General features: G+C 37.1%; 1 protein-coding gene across 3 annotated transcripts in view; it reads right to left on the reverse strand.

The window, feature by feature from the left end:
- The window catches only part of dacha (dachshund a), a 159,449-nt gene that overhangs the window by 11,980 nt on the left and 126,674 nt on the right, over positions 1-20,795 (reverse strand). For 2 of the 3 annotated variants that reach the window (XM_079394985.1, XM_079394987.1), the window contains exons 4-10: positions 18,906-19,058; positions 18,115-18,177; positions 17,349-17,521; positions 15,985-16,120; positions 15,638-15,712; positions 1,159-1,304; positions 508-655 (exon numbers count right to left, since the gene is read on the reverse strand). In XM_079394985.1, coding sequence (XP_079251111.1) covers positions 508-655; positions 1,159-1,304; positions 15,638-15,712; positions 15,985-16,120; positions 17,349-17,521; positions 18,115-18,177; positions 18,906-19,058 — 894 coding nt within the window. The remainder of the gene's footprint in view (positions 1-507; positions 656-1,158; positions 1,305-15,637; positions 15,713-15,984; positions 16,121-17,348; positions 17,522-18,114; positions 18,178-18,905; positions 19,059-20,795) is intronic. The other variant, XM_079394986.1, reaches the window with a different exon arrangement.

Genomic DNA, 20,795 nt, shown 5'->3' on the forward strand with positions numbered 1-20,795 from the left:
GATTGGCCAAATCATCCACCATATAACAGTGCGCATTAAAAGAACATGAAATGCTGTAACAGCCATGGCTAATAAATTATTGAGGTGTTTGTACATATTGTCAGAGTTGTTATCCAGCTGAATAATTGGCTTAATTTCCTGGCGCGAACAGCAGGAGTTGAATTGGCAGTAAATCCACTAGTGACACGGTTTGGTTGCGATGTAGGGAGGGAATTGGCGGCGCACACTCTGAGGTTTTTCTGAGTGTTCGTCATGCGTTAATGTGCTTACAAAAAAAAAAAAAGGATCGTAAGGGTTCATACACATTATGACCAAAGAATTTCCATCACTTTTCCTGTAATTTGTGATTACTGGATAAGGCTTAATTTAAAATGATTTAAAAAGGTAACACTATATATATATCACCACACACACATCAACTCTGGACCTAAAATACAGCTATTATAAAAGCAAGTTCAATTATGATCCACCGTAACGTCCTGTAGGTTTAATAGTGTGTGTACGTACCTCGGCTGTGCAGTTCAGAGGTGAGTTGTCTCTCCAGACTCTCTCTCATCTCTCTTTCTCTGTACAGCTCCATCTTTAACTCTTTGCGTTCCTGTTGCACCTGTTTCTCCTGCACACGGGCATTATCCACGGCCACCTTCAGCAGACCCTGAGCCGCCAACACAACACAAGACACACTCGATTTTAATACACAAATAAACATCCACAGTTACTGTATGCAACATGCGTATACTTTAAAGCACTGCCTCTTAACCAAGGGGCCAGGGTCCACTAGGGGGCCTCAGAAAACTTCCACTTAAAATTATGTAAATGAATATGATTATATATTATTTATTACTATTATTACTACTACTACTACTATTACTATAATTAATATTTATATTGGAATTAATATATTAAAATAATCTAACTTCATTAAATCGCTTAAAAAAAGGGTATGACCTGAAATAATATTTAATATTTTTCCCTCAATAGCTATTGTTTTTGTTGAAGAACATACAGTTCTTGAAATGGCTTGAATAATAAAATGAATTGTGATTAATAAATTACATTAGCAGCATATAGGTTTCTAACATGAGTATAAATACATTGACTTTGAACTGCTATTGAACTATTTCTAACAGATATACATAAAACACACACTGCATGTACCTGGATGTTAGTGAGCAATGTCTCCACGGAAGAGAGACCATCTGCAAACAGGAAGGGAGCGGGGAAGCCTGGAGGAAGAGTCTGAGTGCCCAGAGGCAGCTTCTCGAACCCTGGTTTCTGCATGGGCAAAGCTAACTGAGCCTCATCTGATAAAACACAGAACAAAATGTATGTTGGGAATAGTCACGCCAGTGTTTTTAGAAAGATAACATGTTAATGCATGTGACTATCTATCTATCTATCTATCTATCTATCTATCTATCTATCTATCTATCTATCTATCTATCTATCTATCTATCTATCTATCTATCTATCTATCTATCTATCTATCTATCTATCTATCTATCTATCATTTATATATCAAAATATCAGTTGAGCACTGCAGAAAAATCTACTGAAATTAAATTAATAGATTTTTAAAAGTAAATTGCGCCATTTCCGTATCACCAAGCAGAATTGAAAAGATAAAAACATGTTTTCCAAACATCCACCCCCTCCCCCATCTACCATTGGTCAAACAAACAGATAGCTCCACCCACAACCTCACCCTATTGGTTGAGCTGTTGCTGTGTCAGGCTGGTCAAGACACTCAAACACACAGAGCAAGTTTTAACAGTCCCACAATTAGAAACATCAACCTACAATTTGCGCACTTAGTAACAAACTGGAAAAATAGAATAAATTATTTTTCCAGAAAATGAAACTCTTCACCTTCAAGTGAGTTTCATATAGCTTACAAATTTGCTTCACAGAGGATGAACTGGCTATAATCAAAGCGAGGGTTTACCGTACACCCAGAAACAGTGAATGTGAATATCACTCAGCGGGGAGAAGATAAACCAAGCGAGCACTTCACAGTGTATTTCCGAAGAAACAGAAAGCTGCTGTGTCCAAACCTCCGTATAGCAGTTAATCTCTTACTTTCACACACACAATCCATATTTTATCCACAATCCTCATAGGCAACCCCTCCCACCCACAGTGCCAGGCCGCAAACACTAGCCCCACTGCAGCAGCCATAACAGATAGAACTGGGGCTGAATAGGAAAGAGTGCGAGCGGTCATGATTCACCCCGGCTAATCTGGCTGGGGCCTCTCTCCACACACGTTGACACGGCCCGTCCAGGGCTCCCTACGCAAGACAAATAGGACGGCTGGGGTGGGAATTGTGATGACAGTGTATCACGGGTCACATCGATTTCCCTGCTGCACGCTCTCCCGCGCTCCACCAGATAACCCTGCACTCCTTTCTGCCCATTGTTCATACCCCACCTGTCCCACCAGCCATAAATTTTCCCTCTTCTTTCCTCGCCACCACAAAGGGCATTAAAGAAGAGAGGAGCCGAGAGAAAGAGGGGAAGAATTCGCCCTACTCCTCCTCTCCTTACAGGTTGACAGTGTGTGATTAAGTTTTTGGTGCCGGCTGAAAATGGCGAGCAGATGAAGGTCACACAGATAGAGTGTGAAGAGGAAAATGCGCGAGAGCAAGAAGGATAGGGTGAGAAAAGGGGTGAGCGGACGGGGACGTTGGAGAGAGAGGTGTGAGGTGAACTGTGAGATAAAGCTGGAGGTGAAGATCGCAGAAATGTTTAAAAACGCACGAGGGGCTATGCGTCTGTTTCCTATATTTAACACAAACATTTTGATAGTATGTTTCTGTCTTATTGTGTACGGTTCATCACTGCACATTATTGCGAAGAAATATGTCTTCATAATCTTTCACTAAAACATAGCTTCTTCGCCTCTAAAATGGCTTTCGTTTCAAATTTTGCTTCAATATATTATTTTTTTTTGTTCCTGAACAAGTCTGACTGATCAACTCGTCATAAGAGTTTCATTCACAACAAGGAGAGAAAGGAAGTGCATGAATTATTAATTTTAAAATATCTGATTTATACTTGTACAATTAAATTGACATAAAAACTTTATTGAAACAAAGTTATATATATAATATACAAATTTATCTGCATACATATACTATTTGATTTGATTTGACCTTTTATTTACATCTGATCAACGCACATTCAGATGTAATACAGTAAGCGCAAATGTGCATGTGAGACACGCTAGAATCAATGATGTTTTGGTCATGTAATACATGCACTTGCATTTCATACAATCAAATTTTAATTGGATATGAATTGAGCAAGAGTTTTGCTATTTTAATTCTAGTATCAATGATATTTAGGGAATGTTTCTGACGCGCTGCCGACCACTAATATGAAGCAAGTGAGATTTATATTTAATGCTTTTTCTTTGGTTGAGTCTGAAATCTGAAAACATTCTGAGATAGAGAAATAACAACATGATTTTGAATATTGCTTTGAATGTTAGAAAAACACTTTACAATAAAGCAACATTTGTTGCATCAATTGCGCAACTTCAGTTATATTTTTTTTCTTCAAACTTCTTCAAAATGAAACCTATGTTTCCGGTAGGTTTTTTTTAGGAGACATTTAGTTTGCACTGAAAAATAAGATTTGAATATATTTTCATCTTATTACTTCAGTTAGCCTATTTTTTTTTCTGCAACATCAAAATGTAACCTATGTTCCCTTTAGGTTTTTTGTTACAGTTTGATACAAAGGTATTAACATATGAATCTGTTTTTATTATTATTATTATTAATAATATTTTTTTTTAAATTCACTTATCTTTTGAGGCTGGTTATTTGTCACCTATGGTATCGATTTAGTATCAATACCGAGGTATTACATTCTGGTATCGTACCGAAGCCAAAATTATGGTATCGAGCCATCCCTAATTACCATTTTTGATAATTATGCAACATTATGAAAGTGTCTTATGCTCATCAAGCGTGCATTTATTTAAACAAAAATGCAGAAAAACTGTAATATTGTGAAATATTACAACTTAAATGATATTTTAAAGTATATTCAAATAGAAAAATATTCTTTTATTTCTTTGATTCAAAGCTGAATTTTTTTTGCATGGTCCTTCTGAAATCATTCTAATATGCTGATTTATTATCAATGTTGGAAACAGTTGTGCTGCTTAATGTTTTGCTTTTTGTTTTAATTTTATTTATTTATTTTGGAACCTGTGATACTTTTTGGGGTTTCATTGATAAATAAAAAGAAAAAAAACAGCATTTATTCAAAATAGATGTTTTCTAACAATATCGATCTTTACTATCACTGTTTCTATCAATTTAACAAATCCTTGCTGAATAAAAACTAATTTCTTTCAAAACAATAAAACTACTGGCCACAAGCTTTTGAACGGTAGTGTATATTGTTACACAAGTTATATTTTAAATAAATGCTGTTCTTATTTAACCTTTTATTCATCAACGAATCCTGAAAAAATATCACAGGTTTCCAACATTGCTAATAAATCAGCATTGCATAAAATGTATTTTAAAGGATATTAATACTATATTCATCGCGGGGTATTTAATGAAAATGCAATTGAAACGTCATATATGTAAGTGTCATGTTAAATAGATGTTATGTTAAACATATCTAATCAATTTGGGTAATATTAATTTACATTTTGCAACTTTTAAAGCTTTAAAATGTTTTTAATTTGCATATTAAAACTAGTGTAGAAAATGGCAAATTTATATGATATAATTTCATTTCCATTTTCATTTTGCACTAAATGTTGCACATATGTATGGGAAAATGTACATTTAAATACGGAAATACATTGCCATTTTACATATTACTTTGCAAATTGAATTTCACTACACATGCTGCCATAGAAATGTCACTTTACAGAAGTAAATCGGGCTTTCAACACCGTTTCACGAACAGGTCAAATATTAACATCAACCTCTTTGTAGTTCTTTTCAGTGAGAAAATAATTCATGCTTGGGGAACTAAAAACTACACTTCCCAGGTCAATGTGGCAGTAGAAAGGAGGTTAATGGGCAGCAGGTTCTTGAAAGCCCTGCCCTCCTGCTGGCCCCTGCACACCTAATTGCAAGTCCCTTTTAAACGACAGATTTATCTTGCTGCGGCTGCTGATAGTGTTCACTTCAATTCATTTTATTCCATCCAGCAAAGAGGGTGGAAGAGCCCTCTGCCCATGACATTTACAAAGTGCCCCCGTTCTGTCTCCTCTCACTGTAATGTGCACGAGTAATGATACTGTGAGAGTGTGTGTGTGTGTGTGTGTGTGTGTTAGGCCAAGCACAATGGGATCTGATTGTTTGTACATATTGTGTGTATGCTTGTTTGATAAAAATGTCTTTTTGGTCAGAAGACAATACTGAATCATTTTTTGCAAATGTAAACATTTTTACAAGATGCAAGTACTGTAACACAAAAAAAACACCCCTGACCCACGGAACAAAACACATCCATCCACTCAACCCTACAAAACAGCACCAGCCGAGAGTACAAAGTGAACAAACAGATAAATAAATAAACTAACAAAAAGAAGGGAAGTGCTTTTTTCTTTTAACTGACCACTGCCATCAATTATTCATTTATCAGACCTTTTATTTGCTGTCCACTAAAAATAAAGACAATATGAAGTTTCTAGAAAAAGCTTTCTTGCCGGTTGCAGACAAAGAAACTCAAGCACCACCATGGCCACCAGAGAAAAGCAAAAAGAAATAGAAAGGAAAAAGATTTCTAATTTGAATTATTGAAATATTAATATATCATTAAAATTAAATAAACAATACATTTCTAATTGGGATACTGCAATTCTTTTAAAATACAGTTAGTGCTTTGACTAGCCTTATCCAGGTAAAATGTTCTTGAATGTATGAGAACCTCATAAAATTTGTAAATGCTTTCTCCTCATGTCTCTTCCTCTAACTTTTCTTGCTTTTCTCTCAGCGAGTTGCTTGACATAATGTCAGGCTTCCCAGAGACGGTGGATTCTGCCCCCCGTTCCATATGGATGAACAGATGCCGGGGACAGGGACGAGAGAAAGAAGGCTATCTCCCTCAGCGCCTTTAACCCCAATGTGCTTTTCTTGCCCCCACATATTTGTTAGTTTTTATTTTGTACATGTGTCGGAGGGGACGTCTCTTGAATATTCAAAGGGATCCAATTAGGGGGTAATTTAGTGTGCGTCTACGGCAGTGTTTTTGTCAGGTACTTGTACATGATCGCACCCACACTAATATAGGTTTGTTTACACAAAGATTTACATATGAAGATCAAGGCACACAACTAATCACCATAATTGCCAGAGTAAATGTTAAGAGATGGGCAACAGCTAATTATTTGAGGTTGTTTTGAACTGTGAGGTCCTTTTTTAGCACTATATTAATAATGTCATGAAAGAACAAACTAATGACAAGTGTATATAATGCTGCAGTCTGAGCAAAAATTTGTAGATGCTGACTTTGTTTTGATTAAATCAGGTCAGGATGAGGGATGTTTAGGTGTCTCAAAGTCATTTTCCACCCTTAAATAAAAAAAGAAGATATTGACAGATATAAACAAGCTTTTTAGTATCATTTAAGACTGTGTAATGATGTTAATATAATGGCAATCAAGCATATTTTCTCCTACATTTTCATTACTGTAAAATGTCCGGACGTTTTTATTATTATCATTGTTATTATTATTATTATTGTAAATCCCACTACTCTAAGTTCTCATGTGATCAATGTAATTAAGTATACATGTAAGTGCATGTAATGATGCAATGATTTTTTACATGCTAATATGATGTATGAATACTTTAAGGTTTTATTTAAAACATTATGTACATTATTTTACATTTATTTGACCTTTTTGTTTTTTATTTGACACCATACATTAATAATAAAAATTATAAATTATTTTTTGCACTACTATAATTAGCATATGGTCCTAAAATTTGCTTCATTACCTCAGTTTTTTATTCATTTTTGGATTAAATGTGACATTGTTTTGACCTGTGAACAGGTGAGATTCACTTGTCTCATTTGTCAGCTTTTACTAAACATCACAATGTCGATCACATAAGGTTTAGAGAGCACACAACACTTAATATTGGAAATTATTGGAACCAAGAAATATTGGAAGGCAATGGTTAGAGGAGTTTGTATTTGTAATTAAGATGGGGGAGGAAAATGCAGGAGAAATAACCAAAAGTAAAAACTGAGGGAAAACAGGGAAAACAAGAGGAGATCAGACCTTCCCGCCGAAGCTGATGCCACACAGACTCTGATGGAGCGTTAGCCCGCTAGAGAAAAAAGCTTGAGAGAGACAGATCGCCCCTCTGCCAGTTAGACATTTATTCCCAACAAGATGGCAGTGTTTGACAGGAGGCGCCGGGGGAGCCCTAAAGCATGGGGATCCAAACGCCTGGGTGGTATTTATAGCTGTGAGACACAGTCCAATCAGAACCAACTCACAGAGGAGTAACACGATGGAAGAAACTCCTAGATGAACAACTCCACAGATTCACAAACACACAGAGGTATGTTACTGGACAGTCCTCAATCTACCAATCTACCATGCAGTTTATATGAAAAAAGAGGGGTTCATAAAGAACCTACTGTATTGTTTAAAACAGTAAAGGTGCGGTCACATTTACAGATGCTTGGCGAAATCCAGTCATTCCAAATTGGGAGTTTCACATGTCTAAAGTTGGCCATGCAAATTTGACATGCTGATCAACAGAAAGTGTCTGTGTGAGCCATCCTTCATACATATGCTATTGACAATGGAAAAATAAAACTTTTTTGCGAAGTAGACCAGTAAGTAACCACCTAAATCACTAGCAACTGCATAAATACACACCAAAAACATTCACAACACTTTAGCTTTGTGGCAGCCTATGCAACATTCACATTTTCACATTTTCAAAAATGTACAAGTCTGGTTTGACATGCTATAACAAAACAAAGCACATTCAACAAAGCACAAAAACTTCCTACCACTAAACCGAAAGCTATAATACCGGCACAGTAAATGGAAGTCAATGAAAGCGATACAGCGGACGAGTCACTCCCTATCACCTCTTAATTTCGTTCTTCAACTTCAAATAATTCTCAGGGGTTACACTTCCAAAACTTGAGGTCCACGGGGCCCCTGATTCACTAGAGCGCAGAATAACAAGCTACATTAAAACCAGGCCCCCAAAAGGAAATGCACAAAGCACTTAATGAGCTCAACCAAAGCTAAGGACCAGTGTTCGTTAGTTAACCCCCACGATACATACGTATACACAAAAAAAGATGAAAGCAGGACAATAAAACCCTAGCAGTAATAGGTTGGAGGAGGAAGTGAATGAAGGGGTATTAGTGTATATTACATTTTAACAGCCATATGCAGGCTGGACCGCAGAACACGTCTGGGCTGCTCAGGAAGATAGAGGATGCTGGGAATGTAAAATGAAAGAATAGTTGGCGCAGTGAGAGCTATAAAAGTGGCACTGCATTGATCTTTGCCCTGTTTGGCTTGAATATTCTGAAACTGGAAAAGTACCGTGTTTTTTCAAGTATAGTAGGAAAACCAACTAGCAAAAAACAATACAGCGAATTGGAGAACTAGAAAATTCAACTAAATCAATTTTTGGCCAATTTTTCTCATTTTGATCAATGGGTAAAAGAGAAAGGAGATGACGTTTAAGGAAATAATATGAACTTGACACAAACCTCTGTCTCCTAGTAAGCACTAAGACTCAATGTGTCACAAATCACTAGGCCACGGTGGCAACAAAACCATCAAGATTTTAAGATCCACAGGCACCGACACATTCAAACTTTCACCAAATGTAAAACTCCTTTTTAAAGAACGACTTTGACTACGAACAAACAGAACTAATTTGGGCGCGTTCTCACTTAAATCTACAGGAGACTACAGGAAAGGGCAATTTAAACGAACAAATACACCTGCAAATAAACAGGAAAGTAAACAAACTAGAAAAGAGGCCAGGCTGCGTTTTCCTGACACTCCAGCCCTGCGCCTAATGAATATGTGTACCTGAAATGAGCCTTAATGAGCGCTTCCTTCTCCCCAATTAGCGTGTGAAGAGCGGTAGGTGGAATATTAAATGAGAGGAATACTAGGTCAACACCGCAGCCCTTAACCTGCGCACAGGAAGAATGGACCTGTGAGATGAACGCGTCTCAAGGGACCCGAGAAGAGAGCCCGAGAACGTTTCTCTCATGCAGTCCAAAGTCCTTTCATTTTCTTTATTTAGAAATGTGAACTCATTTGTAACTTTCTCTATTTTTACAGAAAGATCGGAATATGATTTGAAATACCACATGAACTGAAAAAGCCTTTAGCGTTTACGGAAATTAACCATGGTTTTATTGTAGTAAAAGTGTAGTAACCACGTTTTTTTTGCGTATTGATTACCATTTGTATAACCACAGTTGTGCTACAAATACTATGGTTAAACTATGGTTAGTCCAGCAAAAGCATGGTTAATTTGTGGTTACCATGGTTTAACTATAGTAACCATAGTTTTTTGGTTTTATTTGTAGTGAAACCATGGTTATTTTCCATAAGGGTTGCGTTGAGGCTAATATGTAAATGCTACATGTATATCTGTATAAAGGTTGATTCTGTCCACTTTCACATGTATGCTAGCATATGAAGTAGCTTCTGGTACTCAAATCTTGTTTTCAGGGCTGTATACTATTTTTTTCCCACAGTATGAATGTCCTCTTCCTCTGATATCAACCTCCAACGACTAGCATTAGAATCTATGTTAAAAGCTCATTTTACTTTGCAAGGTTGTACATACTTGTGTACTTTTTACATACTTAAATACTGAACATACTTTTTAAAGGTCTTATTCAAATGTAGTAGGCTACCTACTAAACTGTATGCGATTTCAGATGTAGCTACTTTTTTCAGGAAGCCTTTGGTTTGCAAGCTAACAGTTTAGCCTATAGCTTAGCATAATGCTAAGTGGTTAAAAAGCCAATTTGATTAGAAATCACAATAAACTAAAGGACAAATTTTTATGATGTAGAGTTATGTGAATTTCTATATGTTCATGGCTTTGTTTTCACTGTAAACTGGTAATTGGCATTATTTAATTCTGGGTCTTGTTTTCTTTTATCGGTATGACTATCTCTGTCCGCCTCTGGGCAACTTTACTTCGGATGCGATAGTGACACCGCACAGGAGAGCGCGCAAGCCTGAGAGACAAAAACCTGTTCCAACTCTTCCCTCAGAACCAGAGCAGAACACAAGCACCTGTCCTCACCCTTCTCCTCCTCTCTGCCTTCCATCTGTGTGTGTGTGTGCGCGGGAGAGAGGAGGAGATAGAGCGCACATCATTTATCACTTGTGTTCTCGTCCAAAAATGTCGCTTTTGTGGGGTGACTTTCAACCATGCTAACCTTGCCCCAAATTGCTAACTGTAACAGTTTACTTTTTCTTTCCAACATGTCATTGATTTTCCTCGCCTAATATCGGTTCCTCGTCATTAACACAAAGAAAAAACGCTGTGTGCCGCGAGAAGACCCTCAAACCCTCCAGCAGGAGAGCTCTCGAGGGCCATTGGGGCCTTGGTTTAATTAAACCATCACAAACTCGCTTAGAACAGCAATCAACCTAATGATCAAAAAGGGTCTTCAAAGCCCATGGATGGTCCCCTTTGCACATATCTGAAGGAGGAGCTTGCGTATAAACAAACAAAAATGAAGATTAAAAATACGAGACTCGAAAAGCCAAGCGCTTGCCGTTTGAGGCCTGATCCCTGACTTGGAATGAGGTAAAGCAATCGTTTCGTTTGTTGTGACTTATTTACCAGCACGCTTATCTCAAAGGGCGAAACAATGGCGCACATTTCTATCAGAAATCATTACAGGCCATTTCAAATCATTTCCGCGCAGCTAATTTCATAATAGCGGAGGGAAACATTGATTGTAACCAGATGCTACATATCTACTCTGTGGAAAACTGGACAGAGCAATTACGGAGCACAAGTCTCGGCCTACCCATGCTGCTTCTCACACACACAAACGTACACTAAGTGCTTCGATAGCCAAAGTGCTTCACATCAGCTCAAGCCAAATACATTAGCACACTATCATACAACACATATAGACTCTGGACTAGACTTTATGTATACAATGAAGTGATTTCAGACACAAAAGTCAAAGAGAAACACACTGGTATTGTCAAGTCTGTTAAATCAGACATCCAGATTATGGATGTATATTTCATCCTAATCAAGGTGTAAATGAAACATCCGGTAACACTTTAGTATAGGGACCAATCCTCATTATTAACTAGTTGCTTATTAGCATGCCTATTATTAACACATCGGCTGTTTATTAGTACTTATGAAGCACATATTCTGCATGACCATAATCTACATCCCTAATCCAACCCAATATCTAAAAAAACTACCTTACCTATTAATTATCAACAAATTAGGAGTTTATTGAGGCAAAAGTTGTAGTTAATGGTTTGCTAATAGCGAGACCTGGACCTTAAAATAAAAACATCCTAGTCAACATGAAGTCAAATTAACCCTTACTGGGACAATCTTAGTTTTAATGGCTCCAAATTGTCCTCCTAAACAAACATTAGTCTCTCAGTTCTGGAAAACCATATATTCATGTAAAGTTGGTCACTTGGTTTCTGCTCGCAAAATATTTTGGGATTCAGTTAACAGTAAGTATAGGCCATATCTAATGTCACTGATATGTGGAAAAGCAGTCCGTTTAACTATTTAACTAAAATAAATCTTTTGCATACCCGCTGCATGGCTCGGTCACACTTTTCTCAAAGGCATGCGAGAGTCAGTGGCCTGATTGTAAGATTAATGTTGGTGTGTGCTAAATGCTTCGCACATGAACCAAAACCACACAGAATAATATCAGAATTTCCTTTTGCTCTTTAATGGAAGAAAGGAGAGACCCTGCCTGCAGTGAGAGCAGCTCCTGTTGGCATTCAACCAGCCCTGAGTGAAAGAGAGGAAGAGAGGTAAAGAGAACGAGTGATTTATGGAGAGCTAGAGAGGGGGTTCACTCGCTAAAGTCCCATTGAAACACAGTGCTCCTGGCCCCGGGCTTCACCATTCATCACCACGTACCACCACGTCACTTTGTTTATCATCACCGACACACATACACACACACACACACACACACAGAGGCCAAACAGTGTTTAAAATTCAATGGCCCTTTCGTGAGGATTCGGGAAAATGGGCCCCGAGTAATCTACATTTGTGAGTCTCTGATCGTTTTAATTTTAGATTTGAGGTTGCAGATGAAATCCAGTCTTTTAAATAAAATCCATGTGATTCACATCAGGTTCAAATGTTCACAAACAGAAAGCCGATTGGTTTAAAAATGATTTGTTTGTGAGATGTGCCTCATGTATTGTTACTAGAGCTGGGTAGTAACTGATTCCATGTAATCTGGATTACATAATCAGATTCCAAAACTAAGTACCTGTAATTAGATTAAATTACATTTTAAAATACTCGTAATCAGACTACAGTTACTTTTTTATGGATTATAATATTACATCTTATTTACATATTATTTATCCATAATTTATTGATTCTCCCTAATTCCTCTTTTTCATCTTTAAAATTTTTCTAAAATAACCTTCCGCTTGTGTACATTCAGTAAGTCTTCCAGTTCTGTGGACATGCTCACAGATTCATTATTCAAGTGGCTACACTGCATTTGACCACTGGATTTACAAAAATCATTTCAGGTTTAAGAAGTGTTTCAATATTGCATCAACTACCGATGAACACATTATTTTTTATTTGAATTCTGTGATTTTACCATGTATTACTTAGGAAGGTGTTTGTCTTTCAAATACATTAAAATGCACAAATTCACCAATATTTTTGCCATCTGATCTTGAAAAAGTACCCATGAGATTTTAAAATAAATATTTTAACAATGAAGTATCACATTTGCATGTTAATGGTTATCTGATGTTGGATATGGTCACATGACATGTAGCTAAACAAATTGTTCATTTTTTCATTTTATTTTGATTCATTTTAAAATGTATTTGTTTTAATAGAACATTTTTATAATTTAATTAGTTATTAGCTTTTCATTAAACTCATAAACCCCCTGCAGTTCCTTCACAAACCCAGTTTGGAAAACCTTGACGTAATATAATATATGATACAGATTACTCTATTTAAATTAATGTAAAAATTAGATAGGTCAAAAGTAATCTATGAGTAATCTAAAAGTAGTCAGTAATGCAATGGATTATGTTACTAACTACAATTTTTGTCATGTCGTTTGGAATCAGTAACGGACTACAATTTGTAAGTAATCTACCCAGCACTGTTGACAATAGACAATAGATCGCACTAAAATTTAGCTAATGTGACTGTACTTTTTCGTTACTTGTATTTTGTTACCAAAATAAAGGGATATTACAGTAAACATTACATTTTAGGTATTAAACTGTACTATTCCCTAACCATTTATTCTACAAATATAAATGAAACCTCAAATTATGCTGCTTTTTGAATACATATGTGTTGTTATTTAACTGAGTGACTAGACTTTCACCTGTCAGGCAATTAAAAATGTGAAAAATCCTATAGACCCAAGCCATATGTAGGGGCCAGAATGTCATAAGAGACATAGGGGTGGCTTTTTTTGAATTAGGCCAATAAGCAACATCCTGGCAACCGTCCAGAACACCCAAGCATCGTGGTGGCGGGTTCACTCACACTTTCTGCAAAAAATATAGAAATGAGCTTTTCTGATATGAGAGTTTAACATCATCTATCTGTTCTGGGTCAAATATGTGGTTTTACCACCTTAAACAGAAAAAAATGCAAAAATAAAGCTTAATAGGTACTTGAGAAGGAGGATACAAAAGGAAGTGGAAAGAATTACTGGTCAATGAGTAGACAAACACTAACAAGAACAGAAGAGAATTCATAGCACCATGTAATACAATTGGACAGCACATTGCAGATGTAAACTAGAGCAGACATATTTGATATAATCATGAGCAATCTTTACTAAGTCAGTCCTCTCAGGTGTTCAGAGCGGCCCGCTGCTGTGTGTGTGTGGGTGTGTATGTAGGTTAAACTGATGCTCAGATTGGATAGTAGCGCAGAAGTCTACTGATACACGTTTGAAGATGTGTGACGGTGAATTTGGACTATCCTGGAATGAGAAGGAGAGATTGAGAACATAAAAGATAAAAAAGTAAGAGTCATTGTGTGAGAGTGTATGTGGTCACTCAGTGACCTAAATTTCCTGGGTCCTGCATTCTGTTCTCAACCCGTCATTAAATGCGGCAAGAGCGGTTTGCGGTGTTCACACATTTGTGTGTGTGCGCGTTTGGGGTGGATTCTTTTCCAGATGCATTAATAAAATATGGTCGGAGGCCAGGTGCACACTGAATCTCTTTAAGAGAGCCTCGGGGCATCTTTGCATCGTCTCCCCCCAGCAGCCCAGTGTGTGATGTGCGTTAGGGGCCGCCACCTGCTGTACCAACACACACAAGTTACGCTCCAGAAACGGTGCCCACACACACCACAACATTCGCCATTCTCACACACACAACTGCGTATCATTGCGTCATAGAAAAAGAAAAAATCATTTTCTTATAATGATGAATTACGCACTTAGCTACTCTAACAGCTCTCTTACACTCATCTACTCACACAGGCCGTAAATATGAACTTCATACATGTTCAGTTAAGCTCCTAATTAAGCCATTAATTAAAAGAGAAGTGTTGTGACGCTGATATACTGCCAGTCTAAACCAACGGGGTGTAAATTTCACTAACGAGCATCAGTCCGTATTAAAATGTTATGCGTGATATCAATACACTCGGCAGCATTAAACCAGCATCATCTAGGAGTCGGCTGCGTTTACTACATTGTTCCTGAGACGATGTTTAAAATATGCTCTAAATTTCACATCTGACTGTTATGTCTTCCATGGGTTTCTGCATTGTTACTACAACAAAATAATAATTGTGGGATTATTATTTGTTTTTATGTGCACAGGAAACTTCCGAATTTAAGATATATAAGATAAAATACCTACTGTATGTATTCAGTTTCATTTTGACCTGTGTTTATAAGGCCACCCAAAGTGACTTATGTACATATGGTTTCAGTTGTTTCTATATTTTTTTGTAAATGTAGATCAAATTTAAGTAAAAACCACATTATTGGTGTATCACGATTTGTTGTAAAATGTTCATAGACATATTTTACGCACAAATTTGTGGATCGCTTTGTAAAGCATTTTCACTTTCAATGAGGACAGAGATATTATTTGACGATGGAAATTTGCATTACACCTGGTTAGGATACAGTGTTCATTTACTGCTGTATTGCAAAATTTCACAGGTGAACTCTAGTTATTTCAGTCGATCGGAATTTTGCAAAAAGATGAAAAATTCCCATACAGAGGTTTTTCCTCACAAATGTGTTGCGTTGACTGACAAATGTGCGAGAAAAAGGTGCTTGATGCATTGCTACACTATTGACAATTAAGCTTTTTTGCACACAAAAGTTTGGTAATGTGACTGCACTTATGTGGTGTTGACGGTGTTTTAGTGTGCTGTTGTGGAACTAACCTTTCTCTTTAAGGATTTTCTTCATACTGATGCCGGTGTCTCGTTCTGGCAGTTCTCCATCGGTTGGGTTCAAAACTGCACACATAAAGAGAAAGCATGCATCCAGTTGTCCCAGAAGTGATGTAATTCTGATAGGGATGTAATTGCCTACCATTGGGATTATTTTGTCATTTGTAAAAATTAAGATCTTTGTTTTGTTATGCCTGTTTCATTCAAAAAAAAAAATTTTGTGGGAGGCTTAGTCTGTAGTCAATATAATTGACTTAATAGAAAACAATCCGTCTATGAGGGGTGTTAGACATATTTAAACTAAATGTATATACATAGTATTGTGTGTCTGTACTAACCCAGGCGTTCAGGACTCTGTGTGTGTGGGTTTGGGGAGCTGGACACACTACTGCTGGGGTGGGAAGAGGGCTGTGATCCGGGACGAGGGGTTTCCTCAAGAGACGGAGCAGGAGACGGACTGTCCTGTACACACTCCTGACACACACACACACACACAAAGATTCAGTTCACATATTCTTTACAAATGACATCATTTTAAATGAACAAAACTAAAATCAAAACCATAAACAAACCTACTTTTGTTGCTTGAAAAAAGTTAATATTAACTGAAATATAAAAACTTATTTGTTTTATTTCTCTTTTCAATTTAAGATGAAGTACTAAAATAACTAACATACTAATAAAAAAGTCATAAATATCATACAGACATTTGAAAAATGACAAAAAAACAACAAAACTACTAAAACCATAAACCTATTGCAAAAATTCTAAATTAATTCAAATAATTCAAAATATTACCAAAAACTTTAATTGTATATCAGCGATACTAAAATAACACTGTTATGATAATATAAGTGATTTATGATTTCCATCAACACTGCATTTTTCCACAAGTAAAATCTCTTTAATATTTCTCCTAGACAGCAATTTCTCATCACATTCTTCCAAAACTAAATTTTCATTCATTCTCTTCCGTAATTTCCTCATTGCGTCTATTCATTTTTCCAAAAGAATTTTAAGAGAAACATCTGGGACAAAGTTGATTCTTAAATGAAGTCCATTAAATCTCCAGAGGTATCAACCAAACGTATTTTTTTTCACAGTAAAAACACATTCTGTGTGTTATATAGTGGTACCCAGACGGAAGCTTTTGCTATTTTAAGTGCGTTTGTGTGTGGCGGTGAATTTCAACGTAAAAGTGTGTGTGTGTGTACTGTACGCCTTGGGCCGTTTCTGCATCTCAGAGAAACACACAAGTGTCCTCCTCCAACTGTAAATTGACTCACACACTCTCCTCTCAGGGGGAACATGGCAGTAAGATAACAGATAGTGTTTGTCTTTAAAGTCTGCATTGAATATTCCCTAACACGCGCTCCGCATGGACCCAACACAACATTTATTCTGTTATTCCTCCTCCGAGTATTTCGAATCAAACTCTCTCTTGTAGAAATTAAGATGGTTTGGTATACAGCTCTCTTCCAGGTGTTAAATGGCTCGTAGAGCGAGACCGGCTCGTATCTAACGTATCATCGGAGCGAGACACCAATCCGAGGGGACCTGCAGTTCTCTGACTGATGCGCTGTGCACGCTGGTGAAAATGAGCTGACTCTAGCTGAGAGATCTGAGTGCACATTAGAGCCCTAATGAGTGACTTCTCTGCGTTTGGCCGCTGAAGTCTCAGCTTTGTGGCTGCGTGTGTTACCTTGATGACGGACGCTCCTGCTCTGGACAGGGGGCTGTGCATCTGAGCAGCTGCGGCCATGTTGGCTATGGTGTTCAGGTGGTTCATCTGGTTCATCGCCATGGCAACGGAGGCTGGCGGCAGACTGACGGGCAGCAGGGGGTGGGGCATCATCATAAACGGCAGGTCCAGCCCTGAAAGACCACAACAGAGACAGGGAGAGACTGTTTATATGGAACCTAGTTGGTAAACTGTGACTGCGATGCACTAATCACTTCTGTTTACCTCACTTTATGTTTAAAGGCAACATGAAATCAATTCATAGTTTTCACATGACATCACAATCGTATTGCACTTGGAGGGCAAAACTAAGACAGTAATGTAAAAACACTATGTTAACTTGCATGTTAAGCCTTTTCACATAGAAAACCAGTATAAAGAAAATGCTTAATGTGGTTTAATGCACTAAAACAGTAATATTGGAGGACCGCATTCAGATTATTAATAAAACATACTATGTACAACCAACCAGATGAACCCAGAACATGAAGGCAATGCATATTCATTCATATTCTGGGCTCATCTGCTTGCCTGTATATAACATGCATCATCAAGAAGGTGTATATTTAATTTGATCTTTTAATATCACTGTCTGAAGACATTAGGGCACAATAAATCCTGCAGCAGGTGCTGTATGACTTTCAGTTTGTTCACATATCTTTGTTTTTCTTCTTTTGAGAGGTGATCTAAATATTTGTGGCTTGAAACAGATGGAAAATTGACCGACCTGTGCTGCAGTTCTGTGGATGTTTTGCCCTCCAGGTCTCTGCGCCAGTCACGTGACCAAAAACTATGAATACAGATTATTTTTTCTATTTTAAAGGTGATGTTAAAATATTCAATAAAACAATCACACCAGCCTGACACAGAAACACTGGCTCAACCAATGGCATAAAGTTGGGGGCGGGACTATCAGGTTGTCTGACCAATGATAGAGGGGGGGCGTGTTCAGGAAACATGTTCGAAACATTATTTTTATAATTCCACAATTCAAATGTTTTGATTTATTAAAGATTAGTCAGTGCAGATTGTTTATGCTAAACAAGAAAAATAATTATTTATTTATTTACTTGTGTATTTATATAGCATTTTATACAAAAATGTTTCAGTGTCACAATAATACTTTTTTTCTGTTTTTCAAATAACTAGTAATAAATAGTGATGTACCTAAGAATGTGTAGGTGAGGGAATACAATATTAAATATCATAGCTCATATTTTACAATCCAATCAAATCCCAATGGATAAAATCAATGTTTTCCTCTCAGTTTCAATCAAAATATGTCACATGACAGAAGTAAAATGCGTTTGAAATGCAAAAACAAAAACACTTGCTAGTCATGAATACACTATACATTGACTCGGAGAACAGTCTAAATGTCCGGCTTGAACGGGAGTATGCACTGAACCCAAGAATGAATGACTAACACGACGTGTAGCTCAATCGGTCTGAGCGGAATCAATACACCTGGAGCTGGAGATCAAGTGAATGAGTGGATGTGATGAATGAATGACTCACGGTTAGCCAGGAGATGACTCTGCTGTAGGGAAGAGAGATGAGACCCTGACAGGCCATGCTGAGCGGAGAGACCGGCGTGAGCCAGACCATGCTGGGCTCCGGAGGAGGGGGGGGACTGGAGTTTCTCTTTATCCCAGGACGACTCGCTGCCGCCTGAGGACAGCAGAGAGATAGAGAGGGAGATGGAGTGAGAGTCTGGATCCCTAAACAGAGCCAGAACTCCACATGTAATCACAGAGACAAGACTGGAGAATACATGGGTAGAAACCAAAACCAGGGCTTCTCTTGCTCTTTTGACATAAAACTTTTGATTTATCCTATGCAAATATATTACAACGTTCAGAATCATGAGACTATCATTTGATCAAAAATATTATTTGATTCAACATTATGTGATCACAAATACAGTAAAAACATAGTACAATTTTTTTGTGTGAAAATTGTTTTATTTTTATTATTATTTTAATATATTTTCAGCATTCATTACTCCAGTCTTCAGTGTCACGATTCTTCAAAAAATGATTCAAATATGCTAATATTTGGTGCTCAAACATTTTTTTTTTTTTTACTGTATAAATTAATGGTAGAAACAGTAATACTTTTTTTCAGGATTCTTTGATGAATAGTTTAAAATGATGCATTTATTTGAAAATAAATTTTTGTCAAGAATGTAAAAAGTCTTTACTGTCAATTTGATCAATTAAATTCATCCTTTCAGAATAAAACTATGAATTTATTTTAAAGAAAAAAATCGAACACCCAAACTTTTGAACGGTAGTGTGAGCATAATTATAAAAAACAATAAAAAAATAGAGATTATAATCAGTATAAAAATACAGGCTATTTTTAAGACTGTTAATACTTATTGTATGCGACATTGTTTTCATGACATATTTTCTCATTACTTTAATGTGTCTGAATGTTTGAATTTTGAGCTTGTTTAATTTGACAACATTATTGTAATAAATATATATATTTTTATTTAATTAGCAGAAATTCAAGTTGGAACAACATTATATTAATTTAATATTTTAAATATGTGCAAAAACATTATCTTAAAATAGCTAAAGAGGACACTTGTAGGGGGTGTTTTAAGTGATATTACAATGAGTGCGGGATAGAAAATGAAAGGACAGCGTGGATTCGGATATGACCCAGTCCAGATTCGAACCCCGTGTTCCCATCAGTCTTCCCACCTCCACACCAACAGACAAAACTCCTGAACAAAATCCCATCTCTTCCCAGACCGTTAAAGAGTTAACCCCTCTGCCAATCACTCCGAGCTCATCCCAAAACACATGACATCTGGGAATTAATCACTGGAATGAAATGCAGCAGAAAAGCTCGTTGCGAAGTGCCATAAAACAACTTAAGTTGAATTAGTTGAGAGAGGAGGGAGAAGGAATGCAAAGCAGAGGAGAGGAAATCATTGTCTAATTCTGCCTAATAAGCAACGGAGGTCCTACGAGTGATCCAGCAGATGGTGTTTTTGCAACAGATTGCAGTGAGTGATTCTTTTAATAATAATACGAATTAAAATCTCTCTCTGTAGAACGCGGGGGCGCCGTTCATCAGGGAGCTGTTTGAATGAGCAGGAAAAAACAGCCTGATAAAGTAATGGCTGTGCCCAAACACCTGAGGCCGAGCGGAGAGCGAGTGTAAATGCGTGTTTGTGTGTGAGATGAGCGGGCCGGACGGCTGATGAAACACAAAACGATGAGGGAACAATGACATTTGATACCAATACTCAATCCATAAGCAAAACGCGCCCTGTGTAATGAAGTCCTAATAGGACGTAAACTGCTTTAGAATGAATTCTGAAGCCATTTGAGAGGCCCATCAGCGCGTAATGATGCATAGATATCACTGTAATCAGTTTTCCTATCCCTT

This window comes from Barbus barbus (assembly GCF_936440315.1).
Source record: "Barbus barbus genome assembly, chromosome: 36".
NCBI classification, from domain to species: Eukaryota; Metazoa; Chordata; class Actinopteri; order Cypriniformes; family Cyprinidae; genus Barbus; species Barbus barbus.